This window comes from Rhipicephalus microplus, chromosome 8 (assembly GCF_043290135.1).
Source record: "Rhipicephalus microplus isolate Deutch F79 chromosome 8, USDA_Rmic, whole genome shotgun sequence".
NCBI classification, from domain to species: Eukaryota; Metazoa; Arthropoda; class Arachnida; order Ixodida; family Ixodidae; genus Rhipicephalus; species Rhipicephalus microplus.
Window position 1 is genome coordinate 44,988,574 of NC_134707.1, and position 17,024 is coordinate 45,005,597.

The 17,024-nt window shown below is 43.1% G+C and overlaps 1 protein-coding gene across 1 annotated transcript in view; it reads left to right on the forward strand.

The window, feature by feature from the left end:
- Positions 1-17,024, forward strand: part of LOC142768983 (uncharacterized) — a 125,893-nt gene that overhangs the window by 68,513 nt on the left and 40,356 nt on the right. The window contains exons 5-6 of the mRNA XM_075871665.1: positions 9,797-9,952; positions 16,295-16,348. Of these exons, the coding sequence (XP_075727780.1) occupies positions 9,797-9,952; positions 16,295-16,348 (210 nt within the window). The remainder of the gene's footprint in view (positions 1-9,796; positions 9,953-16,294; positions 16,349-17,024) is intronic.

Genomic DNA, 17,024 nt, shown 5'->3' on the forward strand with positions numbered 1-17,024 from the left:
CGTGGCCCCACGACCATTCGTGAATCCTCCAAACTTCACAAAAATCTTCCGCAAGCTGCTGGAAGTCATGGCTCTTTCCACTTATCAACCCCCTGTGCCTGACAACTCGGCCCCAATATCTCTTATTCAGGCTGTTGTGCGACAAGAGTTGGCCTACATGGGCGTCTTAGTTCCCCAAAACTCCAGCAACGCACGGCAGCCCATAAATCCTAACACTCACTACCACACCGCCCCACTTGTTGCTGCTGCCGCGTCGTTCCCGTGGTTCTCGTCGCGATACCGAAATCAATCTGAGTGGCGCACACAAGATGGTTTACCAATATGCTTCTCTTGCCATCGTGTTGGCCACATTTCCCGCCAGTGCCGCAACAGATGGCTTTTCCGGAAACGTTTCTTAGACGACCACCGACAGAATCGTGGGCAGTATTCGCCACCTCGTTTTTCCGATGACCATCTTCAGGACCTGCCACCTAGCCGTTCTACGCAACGCTCTGAACTATCCTACACCGATGTCGTTACAATATGATCAAAAAATGCGAGGTGGTGGTATTTGAAGTGATCATTCAATGGATGGATAGATGAACGGATGGACAAATATAAAGACAGACGAACATACGGATGGATGGATCGATGTATAGATGTACGGATGGACGGATGGATGGAGGGACAGACAGACAGACAGACAGACAGACAGACAGACAGACAGACAAATGGACGGACGAACGGATGGATGGGCGCGGCCAGCGGATGGACATTTCACGGTTTACCGATAAAACCCTCCGCAGTGTTGTCTCACTCATCATCATTCTCTCCGTGAATATGCGTTTATTTTTAGGAGCGAAGCTCCTTAAGGCGTGGGCTGTGCGTCCCCTGTATGTAGCCACCTCTCGTTCAGTTCTAAGTATTACGCTAGCCACCGCCCGATCTAAAGGGTACAGCCATATCCATCCGTCCATCCGTCCATCCGTCCGCCCATCCATCCATCCATCCATCCATCCATCCATTCATCCATCCATCCATCCATCCATCCATCCATCCATCCATCCATCCGTCCGTCCGTCCGTCCGTCCGTCCGTTCGTCCGTCCTTCCGTCCGTCCATCCATCCGTCCATCCATCCATCCGTCCATCCGTCCGTCCGTCCATCCATCCGTCCGTCCGTCCATCCGTCCAAAAGATGCAAGATGTTGTAAACTAGACGGCGGTACGTGTAGTTGATTATGAAAGATGCGAGGTGTTATAAAATAGGAATGATGCCACATATGGCGCTTGTCATCGTTCGATATAGTGCGGCGACGTACGCTAGGGGGAGCGTTGCAATAAAATCGAGTGGGCAAAATGTACGGAGGATTCATGGTTTACCAGGTTTACCTCCGGAGCTTCGTCCACTCATTATCATTCACTTCGTGGATATTGCGGCATTTTTTGTGTACTTTCGCCGGCAGTACAATTCTTATCGCCTCCACTGACCAATATAGATGACAGTAGCGAGCATTCACCTTATGGATGAAAGAATAATGAACGCAGAATGAAAAATCCTGTTTTAAAATTTCTGCATGCTTTACATAGAAACCGCTGCAAGGTTAGATACTTCTGATGGTACGCTTTTTTTGGCCACACAAAACAAAACAAAGAGCAGTGAAAGACAGTAGATAGTCCGAACCAACCAAGCTATTGTATTAACTCGTGTTGCTTTCAGCTTTATGCCATTGTTAACGGTTTTGGCTGTTTTTCTGCACGATGTCCTGGTTCTTTATTTTGGCTTTGGAACTGCATTTGCATCACACAATTATTTTTGTTGGTAGAGTTCTTTTGATTTTACATGCGGAATCCTTGAAAGGGCCCAGAAGGGAAATTTTCAGAGCGTTGTACACATTTACAATCACTGTTTGTTCTCAGCTCAGAAGACTTTGAAATAATTGCAGAATTTCTTGCAAGCTACTGGTATTCGGAAACACCTTTAGCAGTTTTGTACATCCATATCAACGGCTTAAAAGGGTCTCGGATTAAAAGTGTCCCGCTGCAATGGGTTGACATTGAGGCCCTTGTCTGGATACCACTAACACTGAACCTTTGCATTTCAATTGACTACCATTAAACTGAAACTGAATCTATAGCTTAGCCCCTTAAGCGGAAACATATTAAAACATCGGTTATGGCCACGTAAACACGTAGTGGCACTAGCCAGAGCTATCACAATGGGGTATGATGACAGAGGGTACAGGCCTGTGACTGGATAAATGTAACGTGATATGTAATCATGTCATTGCATCAAAAAAAATTACTATTGTATTTTTTACTATGGTTTTTCAATGAACGCGGAAAAGACTAAAGATTTAATTATTCAAATTGAAAACTGCGAAGCTGGTAAGAGCATACGTCGACTGCCTCGGCGCTGGAGGAAGCATCCTGGGAACGCTCGAGGCGCCGTTGTTAGGAGATACTAAGCCGAAAACAGGAAGAGCGTTGATATGAAGACTCCAACGCAAAAATAAAGCTTACTAAAGCTACAAAACAATATAGATGCGTTCGCCTGCTGCCTCGTTTTGCACGTGTCGTTCAATCTTCAGGCACTACATTATTTCTTACCATCGCAACAGCGTCTGTAGTACTTTGGAAATAGAGGGCAATATAGCATGCAAGCTTCCTGTAGGTAAAGACATTCAGTTCATTTCATTGAGCAGCCATCCTACGTAACAAGTCACCAAGGGAAAATTGAGTTTATGGTAGGCGTCACTTTTCTAGTATTTTGATTTTTTAGGCTGGATAACCACAAACTGCACGCCACTTTCACTTCAGTTTTTGCTGCACTAATTTTTTTTGCCTTCAGCATACGCAACCCACTAGTAATACGGGCAAAAACTTGGAGGTCTTGAAAGGTTTTGTGGGCCCCTTTAAGCTAGGCGTAACCTGTGAGTTGCGACAAGAATGGTTTAATCATCACGAACTGACAGCTGCTATCTTCGTGCTGTCATTCATCTTATACTTCACTCGCACCTGACACGTGCTCGTTTGACAGCTTAGCACGAAGTATGTCTGATGCGCGATGTGGTTAATACAGGGGCAGAAAGAATAAGACAGCATGCTAATATAGAATAAAGAAAAAAATGGCAGATTCCACGTACAGTAGGAATCAATTATATGCGAAGCACAAAAGAGAAAGGTTCATATGTCACTTTAAAATCAGCCCAACTTTACGACGTGGAGGTGAATGCTGCCGTACATGACTTCAGTGTCATGGTTATCATGCTTGGATGTGTCGTTTACCTTTGTCATCTATTCACGTCACGTGATACCAAATTCAGTATATGTGGATCTCGCAAAACGGATGTGAGCACGTTATGAGCGTGGTATGTTGTCATGTTCTTACTTGACACGCGTCATATATGTCTCAATTCATTGACGTCACGTAGAACCAAACATGATATATGTGGAGCTACCAAAACGGCCGCTATCGCAGCCTAAAGGGTCCAATATATATACTCCAATGGAGCGTTGACGTGTCGCGTGCGCTGGGCACTGCGACGCAACGTTAGCAAAACGAGAGCACTCGGATGCCACGGATACATGACACACATGTCATGATCATCGTGTTTGCACCAGTCATATATTTCGTCCACCATCGACATCACGTAACACCAAATTTGGTATATGTGGAGCTAGAACAACGGCTGCGAGCACCTAAAGAAGGGCCCAGTAGCGATGACGTGTGTGCACGCTGAGCACAGCGACGCTGCGTTATCAAAACGCAAGCACTTATAGCCTGACGCCAGGCGCGACCAGCGTGCGTCGGCGCGGCCCGACGGCAACCAGCGCGAAATGCGACATGCTGCATTTCGTGCCGATGTGTTACCCACACAACGCTGAGTCCCCCTCTTTTTCGTGATGGAGGGACGACGGACGCGCTGAAACGCACATGCGTGAAAACAACGCAGCGTGGCATGCACCTGCGAGTATATGGCAAGACCGGCGCTTAGCGTGGCAACGCCGGCGTAACGCAACGAAATGAACGCCGGCGAGCACGTGCACCGCGTCAAGTCGAAATGTATTGGGGTCTTCACTGCGGGATGTAGTCACGTACAGGACACGCTTCACATGATTATCATATTTTGCACCAATCACATATTTTCGTCATCCAGTGGCGTCACGTAATACCAAATTTGGTATAAGTGAAGCTAGCAAAACGGCCGCCAGCGCACCATGAGCGTGGCATGTAGTCATGTTGTTACATGACACGCATCCCATGATTATCATGTTTGCACCAGCCACATACCTTCGCCATCCATTCACGTACTGTAATACATAATTTGGTATATGTGACGCTAGCGAAACGGCTGTGAGCACATCATGAGCGTGGCAGGTAGTCATGTTGTTACATGACACGAATTTCATGATCTTCATGTTAGGGTATGTCGCTTGTGTTCGCCATGCTATCATGCCATACCATACCAGTTTCGCGACATGCCATGTGAACGAAAACACTGCAAGAGCTGCAAGACCAAGAAATGTAAATCATGACGTTCATGACATACTTGTCACGATTTTCATGTTGTGACTAGTAAAATATGTTCTGCATACAGTCATGTTATGCCATACCATGTTTGGTATCCATACCATTGTTGAAACGAACAGGTGAGCTAAAAGTTGTAAGTGGCTAGATACATAGATATATACGCTCAAAGTCGCCGAAGTTAGCTAAGAAAATTTCTCTAAGTACAGCATGAAGATAGATACAGTGCAAGTTTCTAGGAATGATATATTCCTCGCATAGTGAGATTAGAATATGGGTAACCACGGATGAAAGGCGAGCGTCTTGACCACCCAGCCTCAGGCACTCTGGCAGTACACAGCAAGGCATCGCACATCATAACATAGCAATATGGTGGGAAGAGAACGTTAGGGTGAGAAGTATATATGTAAGAGTGAGCAGCAGGAAATGAAGGTCGAGAGAAAACAAATTTAAGTGCGGAATTAAGTGAAGAAGACAATTCAAGAGGACTAAACGCAAAGAGAAAAAGATGGAAAATGATAAACTAAAGAGCGAGAAAAAATAGAAAAAAGATAAGAAAGAAAGTGCAGGAAAGACAAAAGAACCGAAATAGAGGAAGAAATAGAGATATAAAAAAATACAAACACGTAGAACTATTACCTGCACAAAAGAGTGACTGGATGAAAGAAATAGAGACAGTAATAAAGTTCAAACTGTACCTGAAGAAACGCAGCCAGGATTTCTAAGGTGCTTATCTTGTTCATTAGCATTGATTTCACCCGGTACAAGGGAAGACTTTCAGCCTTCTCATAGTAGAGTACCATCCACTCTAAATTGTTGAACACTTTTAAGGATGATAGTCTTTCTTGGAGACCTTCGACGGAAAAATTTTGGTCTCTCTGTCTGTCTGTCTGTCTGTCTGTCTGTACATTTGTCTGTTTGCCCACCATTACTATACCTCAAATGGCACCAAACAGCTAACCCCATTCGCAGCGCCAACCAATATTGCTCAAGGTATAGCGTTGATAGTTGTGCGATTGTGAATTAAAAATCAATTATTCCGCATCTGTGGCGCCATTACAAGACTTCGAAGTTTTGCATGTTTGCCTTTATACTAGAAGAGGCACACACGAGTAATTCTAAGGAATGTAGCGTACATCACGCTGCACTGACAGTGCGACGCGATGCTCAAAAAAAAATGACAGTAGCTTAGCTCAGCTATGCCAGGATATACGTAGCGTTAGCAAAGGTTCAGCTGATTATTCTTAGCTTTCCAGAGTGTCTAGGAATAGCTTGATTATCATGCTTACTGCTGCTGCAATGACACACACACGGTATACGTATTATGTGGCACATGTATATTTTCTGCTCAACGTCCAGGTAGCTTCTGTATTGCCACAAAGACGGCTCGGTGGTGGTCAGGGAAGTAACACGCTGCCGTTTCTATGGCCCCAACACGGTATTTGGAATTGTCTGTTTTTCTCCGATAGCATAGCAGCGCCCGCGCTGGCGCCAATATGTCTGTCAAAGTCATGACGTCCCTCCTCTGGAAAGCTTTCCTGATTGTCTAGAATTAGCTTGATTATCATGCTTACAGCTGTTCCAATGACACACACACGGCATACGTATCAGGTGGCACATGTATAATTATTTTGCCAGGCAACTACTTCGGGTAGTTGTGTTTCTCCGCTCTACTGCACCGTTGAGCCCCATTTGCACTCTCCTTCTCCATGGCTATATCACAGTGGCAAACGCCAGTCAGAGGCCCTATCAAGCTGCTCCGGCGCAGTGTCAGATGGCGACTGCACAGGGAAGGCGCGCGCGTCGGCGTCCATATGTCTACCAAAGCTATGACGGCACTCCTCTGGAAAGCGCACACCAGCGGCTGCGAGTCGCGCGCGGCCGCAGCCGAGTACGAGGGAGGTGCCGGCTCCGGTGCGTGACACCACTGACCGTCTGCACAGAGCATCGGATTGCGCGCACACCGGCGATGAGCCGCGCGCAGCAGCGGCGGGGCACATTGCGCATGCGCAGACCAGTGCCACGCGATATTGGCTCAGCGAGGCCAGTGGAGCTAACGCTACAAAAGGTGTTTCCAACGCTTTGCTACGACGTCACGGTGGTGGCACCTGCCCGTCACTTTGCGTTCTACATTTTATCGCCTCCGAGAATGGCGCGCATCTTTCTCCGAAGGCACGCATGCCTTCCTTCGTTTTCGAAGATAACTGCCAGATGGCGCTTGTGCCTAACGTGCCTCGATGCGCTCGTTCGCCTCCGCTACATGCTCGAGGCACTCTAACGCAGCGCCTCCAGAATACTATTCACCGATTTTCTTGCGCAGAACATCAAATCAACGTTTTGTTCACTCTCTCCAGACGCAAGACTATCGTCTTTCGACTACATTTGCCATGTAACATGCAGATTTGGAACCAATTTTGTTTCTGAACAACTCACTTTGTTCTTAGATATGTCTGTAGTGCAAGATACTCCAATTTATTCCTTTCCTTTTCTTGTCTCTGTAACATATTTTAGTCTATCTTTTATTCTTTTTTAACCCTTTTCCTCTGCACAAGATAGCCAGTGGGCCTGAAGAAATTTATTTATTTATTTATTTATTTATTTATTTATTTATACTTGTACCTATAGAGCCCTCTTGGGGCATTGTTGTAGGGGGTTTAAAATGAAAAGTGCATACACGTCAGCGAGAAGAAATTGCACGAATGCTGAGTATTCCGTCATTAATTTATTTATTCTCCTACTTTTTCCAAGAATGACGTTTTTTCCACACACAATCACACACACACACACACACACACACACACACACACACACACACACACACACACACCCACACACACACACACACACAATGTGTGAGAAGCACGTGGTGCAACCAACTAGTGCCCTTCTAAACACTTCAAACGCCCAAATGCTTGTATACATTCGTGCATACAAACCTACTGCTTGTAGAGCACCTACCTCCCGTACAGTCAGAGTACTTAATGGCTGCCCGACCATCTATAGCCCGTAACCCAGTGAAAAATCGATAACGCACTTTTTTATTTATTTTGTTTGGACATTCCTTACATAAATGTCCACGAAGGGGACAAAAGGAGAGAGCCTCTCCTTACTAGGTCTACTCTTCGTGAGGCACCTCGGGCAAATACAGCAAAGCAGTACATGGAAAATTGAAGTATATACATACAAATCATAAATAAACAATGATTAATACAACCAGCGCAGTGGATATCGGTTAAAGATTGAAACAAAGCTGTTCCTTAGCGATAAATACAAATACATTATCAGCACTATTAACATATACTGAAATACATACAACTTGTGTGCATGTAGAAAACAAAGATAAAAAACAAAGATTACAGCAAATATATTTCATACATTACCAATCTTCAGCACACGCACTCTATAAGTGGGTTTAGATTATTACCCTCGTAAGTTGCTTCTTAATTTTTGTAATGTTTTTTGTCTATCTAGCATATTCTAATACCTCAGGAATCTTGTTGCACAGTAAAACAATTCGGTTATCAATTGACTGTATGCCATAGTTTGTTCGACACAGCGGCCCCACCAACGCAACAGTACGTAAATTGTATGCAAGATCTCTTGTTAAGTATCTATCATAAAAACTCTGAAAGTTGTTCTTATTATTTTTCAAAGAATAACAAGGCCCGTTATACCTCTTAGCACTCTGGGAATGGTATAACAATGTGGACACGAAAAAGGGACGTATTTGGGGGTATCGAGGTAGTTAGCAGACGTAGTGACATGATGACATGACTCGTCACATGACTCAGAGGAAGGAGCATAACGTTATGTTGAAAAGTATTAGAAAGCTGTTCAGCACAAACAATGCATTAATGTATCGTTCGACGTGAACTGTCTTACGGGAGACAATTGTGCATCCGAGCTGCTGCTCAAAATACAGCACGCCTTAGGCCTTCTTTAGGCTGCATCTGCCATTTAGTCATTGTTTGTAGACATTGAGACTAGTACAACACCGTTGAATAGGTAGTAAAGAAGCACACAGCCGGCAAAATATCGAAGAGTTTAGAAGGTGGTATCATTGTACCCTAACCGACTAAAATAGTTTCTTCTGGAGTAAAAAAAAATTAACTCGATACTCAAGTAGCCTCGGAATCAAAAACTGGTTGCAGTTACTGCATATACTGTTCAACATTTATCCCAACAAGAAGATTAGGAGGGCGTTTCGCTAGTAGCTGAGGGGTACCCTTAATACAACTTGTGTGTAGTGGCTCACATAAAAGAGCTGCAAAGACAAAAGTGCTTTCCGCTATACCGCCTTCCTACGACCATGATCAAAAGGAGGTACGACTGGTCTCTCCGTAGAACATCAAAATTAAGGCTTCGGAAATATACCGAAGGTTGGACTGGTCATGGCTGCGGGGTTCGCATTTCAGAAGGTCATGCTGTGTTCAATGTCGTAGCCGCTATTCAATCTGTGAGGCGATTGGTTTTGAGAGAATTTAGTTTATAGTGTTTGAAACGAAGAAGTCATGTATACCACATGCTGCAAAGGAGTGGAATCTTTTTTTCTCTCATATAACCATTTTCATGAGAGTTATACCCACCAGTGCACAAGTACTAGTCTCTTGAAAGTCAGTTCATCGTCATTTTTTTACTCACTGTGTGCTGGTACTTCTTTGCTAGTGCAGTGTCTTTTCTCTACTGGAATGCCTCTGAAAGATAAACAAAGAAGCAAACAAATAATGATAATATTAATAATAACAAAAATAAAAATAATAATAATAATACAATAATAATAATTGAAATTTAAACATACGATTATAAAAAGTACAGTAGTAGAGGGCTTTGGAAACACAAATAAATAAAGGAAACTTCCTATGTAATTTACGTGTGGCTTCAAAGAAAATTCAGAGGAAATAGAATATGATCTTGTTTCTTTCTCGCTTTGAATACTAAGAAGAGTATTCATTTGAATAAGCTAGAACTTACAATACCATTCTTGGTCTATTTGGATACAAATTTGGCTATAGAAGCACTAGCATTGCTAACTTTACTGCTTCTAGCTTTAGTTATGGCTATTTTTCAAGTACATCCAAGAAAAACCCTGCCATACGGTTTTTCCTGTGCGTCTCCATTTTAGAAAAAAAAACATATTTTTAAGTGACGGTGCACCTCGAGTCATTTATGAAGCAACAGCCAAATCCTCTCGGACTGTCGTACAACTAACATTATTAAAGCTGCAGGTTTTTGCAACAGAGCGTATGGCTCGATCTGCTGCTTTAATGCTGCTGCTTCTATTACTGAAGAGCCTCTTGGAAGAAAGTGTGGGAGCCGGTGGTTGGACCGAAGTGAAGGATCCGGACACGCCCGAGTATCGCAGACTGGCGAGGTTTGCCTACAAGAACCAGAGGCGTTATTGGAGTCCACGCTTGACGTTCCTAGTGACGCAAGCAAGATGGCGGGTATGCCCGGCAAAACTGTTGACTTATTCAGTTTTTTTTCCTATTTTTCAAAGTGACTGCAATTCAGAGTAAAAAAAAAAGAGGGGACACAGACGACCACTCTCTTAAAACTGAGAAAAACAATCATTCAGAACTATCAGAAAGAGTTGAGGATCAGAGTTAATGTAGAGTACCTTAGTAACCACGGGTACCTGCGGAGCAGAAACCTGGAGGCTTACAAAAAGGGTTAAGCTGAAATTGAGGATGACGCAGCAAGTGATAGAAAGGAAAATCGTAGGTGTAGCCTTAAGAGAGAAGAAGAGAACAGAGTGGGTCAGAGAACAAACCGTGGTTTGGATATCATAGTTGAAAAAAAAAATAAATGGACTATCCGGGCACGTAGGCAGCATAACTGCTGGTTAATTAAGGTAACTGACTGAATCATCCGAGAAGAGAAGCGCATGAGGGGGAGACAGAAAGTTAGGTGGGCGGATGATAACAGGAAGCTTGCGGGAATGAATTGCCAGCAGCAAGCACAGGACCAAGTTCACTGGCAAAACATGGGAGAGGTCTTCGTCCTGTAGTGGAAAAAATCAGGCTGATGATGATGATTTCGATAACATGTTGAGGTAACAGTGAAAAAAGCGTATTAACAAGCGCAGAAGCGTGAGAAAAGTTGGGAAAAGGAAACATCACCTAACAACGCAAATGTTGAGTGAATAGCTTTATTGCTTGTTGTATGAGACTACAATCTTCTTTCACCTATGAATGTATCGCCCATTCTGATGACGTGGGAAGCTTTTGGCTCCCCTTTAGATTTCTGACAATGATGTGTTGGCAACAAGTCTCCGTCGTGGTTTCTTCTGTTTTCCACAATCTTCGTCACTTTGGCACCACACACACACACACACACATATATATATATATATAAGTATATATATATATATATATATATATATATATATATATATATATATATATATATATATATATATATATATATATATATATACTTATATATATATATAAGTATATATATATATATATATATATATATATATATATATATATATATATATATATATATATATATAGTCAGTGGGAGTAATAATTCAATGGGCCAGTTAGTCTTCGTGAAGGTATGGGATATGGCACAACGGGAGCGTTGTCAACAAGGATAAATATATTTATTTCCCAACAGTTTCGGGAGGGGACCTCCCTTCATCAGGGGATGAGTTATACTGACATGAGCTTCCAAACTTCCTTGCTGCCGCGTCCCTCTCGCCTTGAAAGACGTTTGCGAGAGTGAGAGGGAACTGGAAAAAGGAAAAAAACAAAAAAGGGGAGAAAAAGACGAAAAAAGAAAGAAAAGAAAGAAAGTAAAAAAGAGGAAGAACCACTGTCAACACTGAGAACGAAGCCGACTGTCCGTCTACATCCACCTACGGTTCATATCACGTGCTGTTCAGTTCTTGGCGTGTGTCGGGCCACCCAAGATTGTCGCCGCGGTGCCGGGAGGGTCCGGGACGGCGTGCCTAAAGAAAGGGGTTTCCCCGTAATTGGTCGTTCGGCGGGCGGCGGGCGGTGTGTGTAAAGGAAAGGTTTCTCGTTAATGGGTCGGTCGGCTATTCACCCTTAATCTTCGTCCGTTTCCCTTCAACGGTCATGAAGTGGTAGGCGAACGTAAACACTTTGTATGTGCATGTTAAAAAAAAAAGTAAGGACAGTGTACACGTACGAGTCAGTCAGAAAAAAGCATGGTCTCCAGCTATCAATCTTTGTCACCAATTTTCTCCTGGCTTACTTCTCGGAGGCAGTTGAGTTTTCCGGGGTCCTCGTTGATACCGGCTACTAATGTACAAAATTTGAAAATAAAATATGCCTCACGCTGTTCGCGCTCGCGTCTGTTTGAAAAACCGGACTGCAAAAGAGTTACGCTAATATTTTCAAAACTGTGGTTTGGCAGGCGCAGATGTCTAGATAAAGGTAGCTTCGGCAGTGAAGTGGCGTGGTACCAGTGATTATTGAATCGCAGCTGAAATGGCGTGTCTGTTTGGCCGATATATTCTTGTCCGCAGATGTTGCAATGTAGCATGTATATTACGTTACTTGAGTAACAATTAAGGCTTTCAGTTATGCAGAATTTGAAATCCAAGAAGTTCGCTTTGGATTCACGTGTTGTGAGCATCTGTGGGCATACCTTGCATCGAGATTTTCCGCAGGGATGGCACCCTGATGGAATTTTGGGGGTGTTTGTTTTTGCTCTGACAAGAATGTCCTTCAGATTTTTATCCCGGCGGTACACCACGTGAGGTGGCTTCGCGAAAATAGAAGTTAGTCGTTTGCTTTGCCTGATTATGTTGAAATGGCGGGAAAGTATGTTGTTGATTCGTGGCGCTGATGAGGAGTAAGTTAGTACAAGGTTCGTTTGGGAAGTCGTTTTAGGTACTCTGTTTGGTCCCTTAGTTATATCATTCCTGTTCACGTTGCGAGCACGTAGTATGGCATCGTCAATAATGTCTTCCGGATAATTTTGTTTCAATAAGGAATGCTTTAGGTGTTCCGCGTGTCTGTCAAATTCCCGCATATCGGTGCATATTCTTCGGTACCGGTAGGCCTGAGAATATGGAATACCCGTTTTGCAATGCTTTGGGTGGCTGCTGTTGAAATGTAGGTACATTTGACGGTCTGTAGGCTTTTCGTAAAGGTTTGTTGACAAGCGGTCATTTTCGACCGTGACAGTAACGTCCAAAAAGTTGATGGTAGTTTTGGAAATCTTGTGCGTGAATTTTATTGACGGGTGGCATTTGTTAAAATCCTCTATGAAGCGGAAAAGACTTCCCTCATCATGGTTCCATATCATAAAAATATCGTCCAAGTATCTTCTGTAGTAGAAAGGTTTCAAGGTGCGTCCCTCAATGAATGGGATTTCAAGTGAAGCCATAAAGGTGCTCGCGAAGTTTGGGGCCATTTTCGTGCCCATTGCAGTGCCACTGACCTGAAGGAAATGCTTGCCGTTGAACTCAAAATGGTTATAATTTAGTACAAGTTCAAGAAGTGTAAACAGTACCTCGCCACTTACACTAGTTGATGAGTCAGATTTTACATATTCAGAAACCATAGCCGCTATTCCGTCGTGGTGGGGTATGTCGGTGTACAGTGAGCAGACGTCCATGGTCACCAGAAAACTGCCGCCTGGGATGTCGAGACTTGAATTTTCGCAGATGAAGTGGTTTGTGTCCTTTAGGTAATAGGGAAAATTTGGGGGGATGTTTTTTATTAAAGAATTGATGAATTCTGATATATTTTTTGTTGATGTGCTGTTACTGGATACTGTCGGACGTCTCGGATTACCTGCCTTGTGTATTTTGGGGAGCAAATAGAATCGACCGGGAACAGAGTGGGCCGGTAACATTGCTTTTAACATTTTGCCGGTAATTTTCTCGTCCCGGCGGAGATTGTTTAGGGTTACTTTTATCTCCCTTTCAAATTCGGGAGTCGGGTCCGTTGGAAGTTCTTTGTAGAATTTTGTGTCTGATAGCTGTCGTTCCCCTTCCTTTAAGCAGTCCGACGTATTTAGAATTACTATGCAGCCTCCTTTATCGGCCGGTTTGATAGTAATTCCAGGGTTTTTTCGTAGTTCATCGAGTGCCCTTCGTTCTGACTTTGATGTGTTGTTTCGAAATGGCCGATTTTTTCCATACGCTCTGATGATACGCTCTGATGATACGCTCTGATGACCGCACCTTGAAACCTTTCTACTACAGAAGATACTTAGACGATATCTTTATAATATGGAACCATGATGAGGGAAGTCTTTTCCGCTTCATAGAGGATTTTAACAAATGGCACCCGTCAATAAAATTCACGCACAAAATTTTCAAAACTACCATTAACTTTTTGGACGTTACTGTCACGGTCGAAAATGACCGCTTGTCAACAAACCTTTACAAAAAGCCTACAGACCGTCAAATGTACCTACATTTCAACAGCAGCCACCCAAAGCATTGCAAAACGGGTATTCCATATTCTCAGGCCTACCGGTACCGAAGAATATGCACCGATATGCGGGATTTTGACAGACACGCGGAACACCTAAAGCATTCCTTATTGAAACAAAATTATCCGGAAGACATTATTGACGATGCCATACTACGTACTCGAAACGTGAACAGGAATGATATAATTAAGGGACCAAACAGAGTACCTAAAACGACTTCCCAAACGAACCTTGTACTAACTTACTCCTCATCAGCGCCACGAATCAACAACATACTTTTCCGCCATTTCAACATAATCAGGCAAAGTAAACGACTAACTTCTATTTTCGCGAAGCCACCTCACGTGGTGTACCGCCGGGATAAAAATCTGAAGGACATTCTTGTCAGAGCAAAAACAAACACCCCCAAAATTCCATCAGGGTGCCATCCCTGCGGAAAATCTCGATGCAAGGTATGCCCACAGATGCTCACAACACGTGAAACCAAAGCGAACTTCTCGGATTTCAAATTCTGCATAACTGAAAGCCTTAATTGTGACTCAAGTAACGTAATATACATGCTACATTGCAACATCTGCGGACAAGAATATATCGGCCAAATAGACACGCCATTTCGGCTGCGATTCAATAATCACCGGTACCATACCACTTCACTGCCGAAGCTACCTTTATCTAGACATCTGCGCCTGCCAAACCACAGTTTTGAAAATATTAGCGTAACTCTTTTGCAGTCCGGTTTTTCAAACAGACGCGAGCGCGAACAGCGTGAGGCATATTTTATTTTCAAATTTCGTACATTAGTAGCCGGTATCAACGAGGACCCCAGAAAACTCAACTGCCTCCGAGAAGTAAGCCAGGAGAAAATTGGTGACAAAGATTGATAGCTGGAGACCATGCTTTTTTCTGACTGACTCGTACGTGTACACTGTCCTTATTTTTTTTAACATGCACATACAAAGTGTTTACGTTCGCCTACCACTTCATGACCGTTGAAGGGAAACGGACGAAGATTAAGGGTAAATAGCCGACCGACCCATTAACGAGAAACCTTTTCTTTACACACACCGCCCGCCGCCCGCCGAACAACCAATTACGGGGAAACCCCTTTCTTTAGGCACGCCGTCCCGGACCCTCCCGGCACCGCGGCGACAATATTGGGTGGCCCGACACACGCCAAGAACTGAACAGCACGTGATATGAACCGTAGGTGGATGTAGACGGACAGTCGGCTTCGTTCTCAGTGTTGACAGTGGTTCTTCCTCTTTTTTACTTTCTTTCTTCTCTTTCTTTTTTCGTCTTTTTTATCCCCTTTTTTGTTTTTTTTTCCTTTTTCCAGTTCCCTCTCACTCTCGCAAACGTCTTTCAAGGCGAGAGGGACGCGGCAGCAAGGAAGTTTGGAAGCTCATGTCAGTATAACTCATCCCCTGATGAAGGGAGGTCCCCTCCCGAAACTGTTGGGAAATGAATATATATTTATCCTTGTTGACAACGCTCCCGTTGTGCCATATCCCATACCTATATATATATATATATATATATATATATATATATATATATATATATATATATATATATATATATATATATATATATGCGTTCGCGTGTGTGGAGGTTTGTCAGCCAAACCAGCGGCAGCAGCACGACTCAACTTAGGGGTCATTCGTGCTTCTGTGCTCATTATGGCTTCTTTATTTCCAGTTGTCTTTGCCCCCAGTGAACCACAGGCGTGCACCTCATAAATAGTGTTCCCCCAGCGTAACATAACACACTTATAACAGCACTAGCGTAATGATTCCTCGTACGACAAAGGGGCACAACGAATGAAGGGATGTGCCGCCACCCAGCATAGCGATTATCGATGCTTCTGAACATGGCATCACTGGTAGAAAGGAAGCGGGATGAATCTTCAGAGAGCAGGGCTGGGAACTGTTGTACACTTCTTTTGCCTACGGGCGCGATTCGCCTGACCTACAGGCGATCGTTATATATGCTTCGGCAACCAGATTGCGTGCATGCGATATAGAGGAATCCCCACGTCGCTTTGCGATGAGTCAATGAAACTTATGAGGCCACAACGTATACAATAACGTAAAAATTTTCAAAAATTGCGTCAAAATATGCTTATTTATTAAACATTGTTATCCTTGATTTATGAATAGAAAAAAAATGTGAATGAACAGAGGTGACCACAACTTGCGAAACATGACGAAGTTTTGAATATTGAACTAAGAGTTTATGGCACCTTGTATTACTTTGGTCATAGGTAATAAAGCTTTAAGAACAAGAGCTGTTCCTTGATAATGTATCTAACATTTTAGAAAAAACAAGAATTAGTGGTTAATCACCTATCTTCTGCTTTGCAGATCACCGAAGGAAAAGAACACAACCTTGCATTTGTTGTCCTCTACGGAGATTTGGTACGTTCAAATATGCTGCCTGAGTTATGCATCAACTCTTTTGCTTATCCTAATACTTATAAATGACACTTCTTTCTGTACAATAACAAATATAAATACTGCAAATTTGAATGGCAACCACGGGACTTCTCAAATATATTATTTTTAGTTCGAAACATTAAAAACATACATAAAATAAAAAAGGTTCGTCGAATGTAGTCGTATAAAATTATTATATTACTAGCACACCCAAGATACATTTTCGTATATTATATTTCATTTATGATGAAATTCCTGTTGGTTATGGCAGCATGTCTGAGATAAATGAATATATAACACTGAATTTCAAACTCACTTCTAAGGACTTCTGATAACGTACTCTTAAACCATTTTGGAAACTTTTTTTTTGACGGCTAAATACCTTAGCGAACCCTGGATCAATGTTTTCTGGACTTGGGTGAAAACAGGATGTCTGAGAAGATCCAAAGAGGGAGCTTTGAGAGATGAGGAAAGGAAGGAACGTCACGCGATTGGTCACGTAGACGAAGTATGAATGAAGGGAGATATGAGGATTGTTGCAATGATTAAATCTTACTGGCACGACGTTACGTGTCATAAAAAGTATAGAGCAGGGCTGGAAAACTCTCTATGCCTCCAGTGTATTCGGTCTCTGCTATTGCAGCGCCGCTTTTACAAC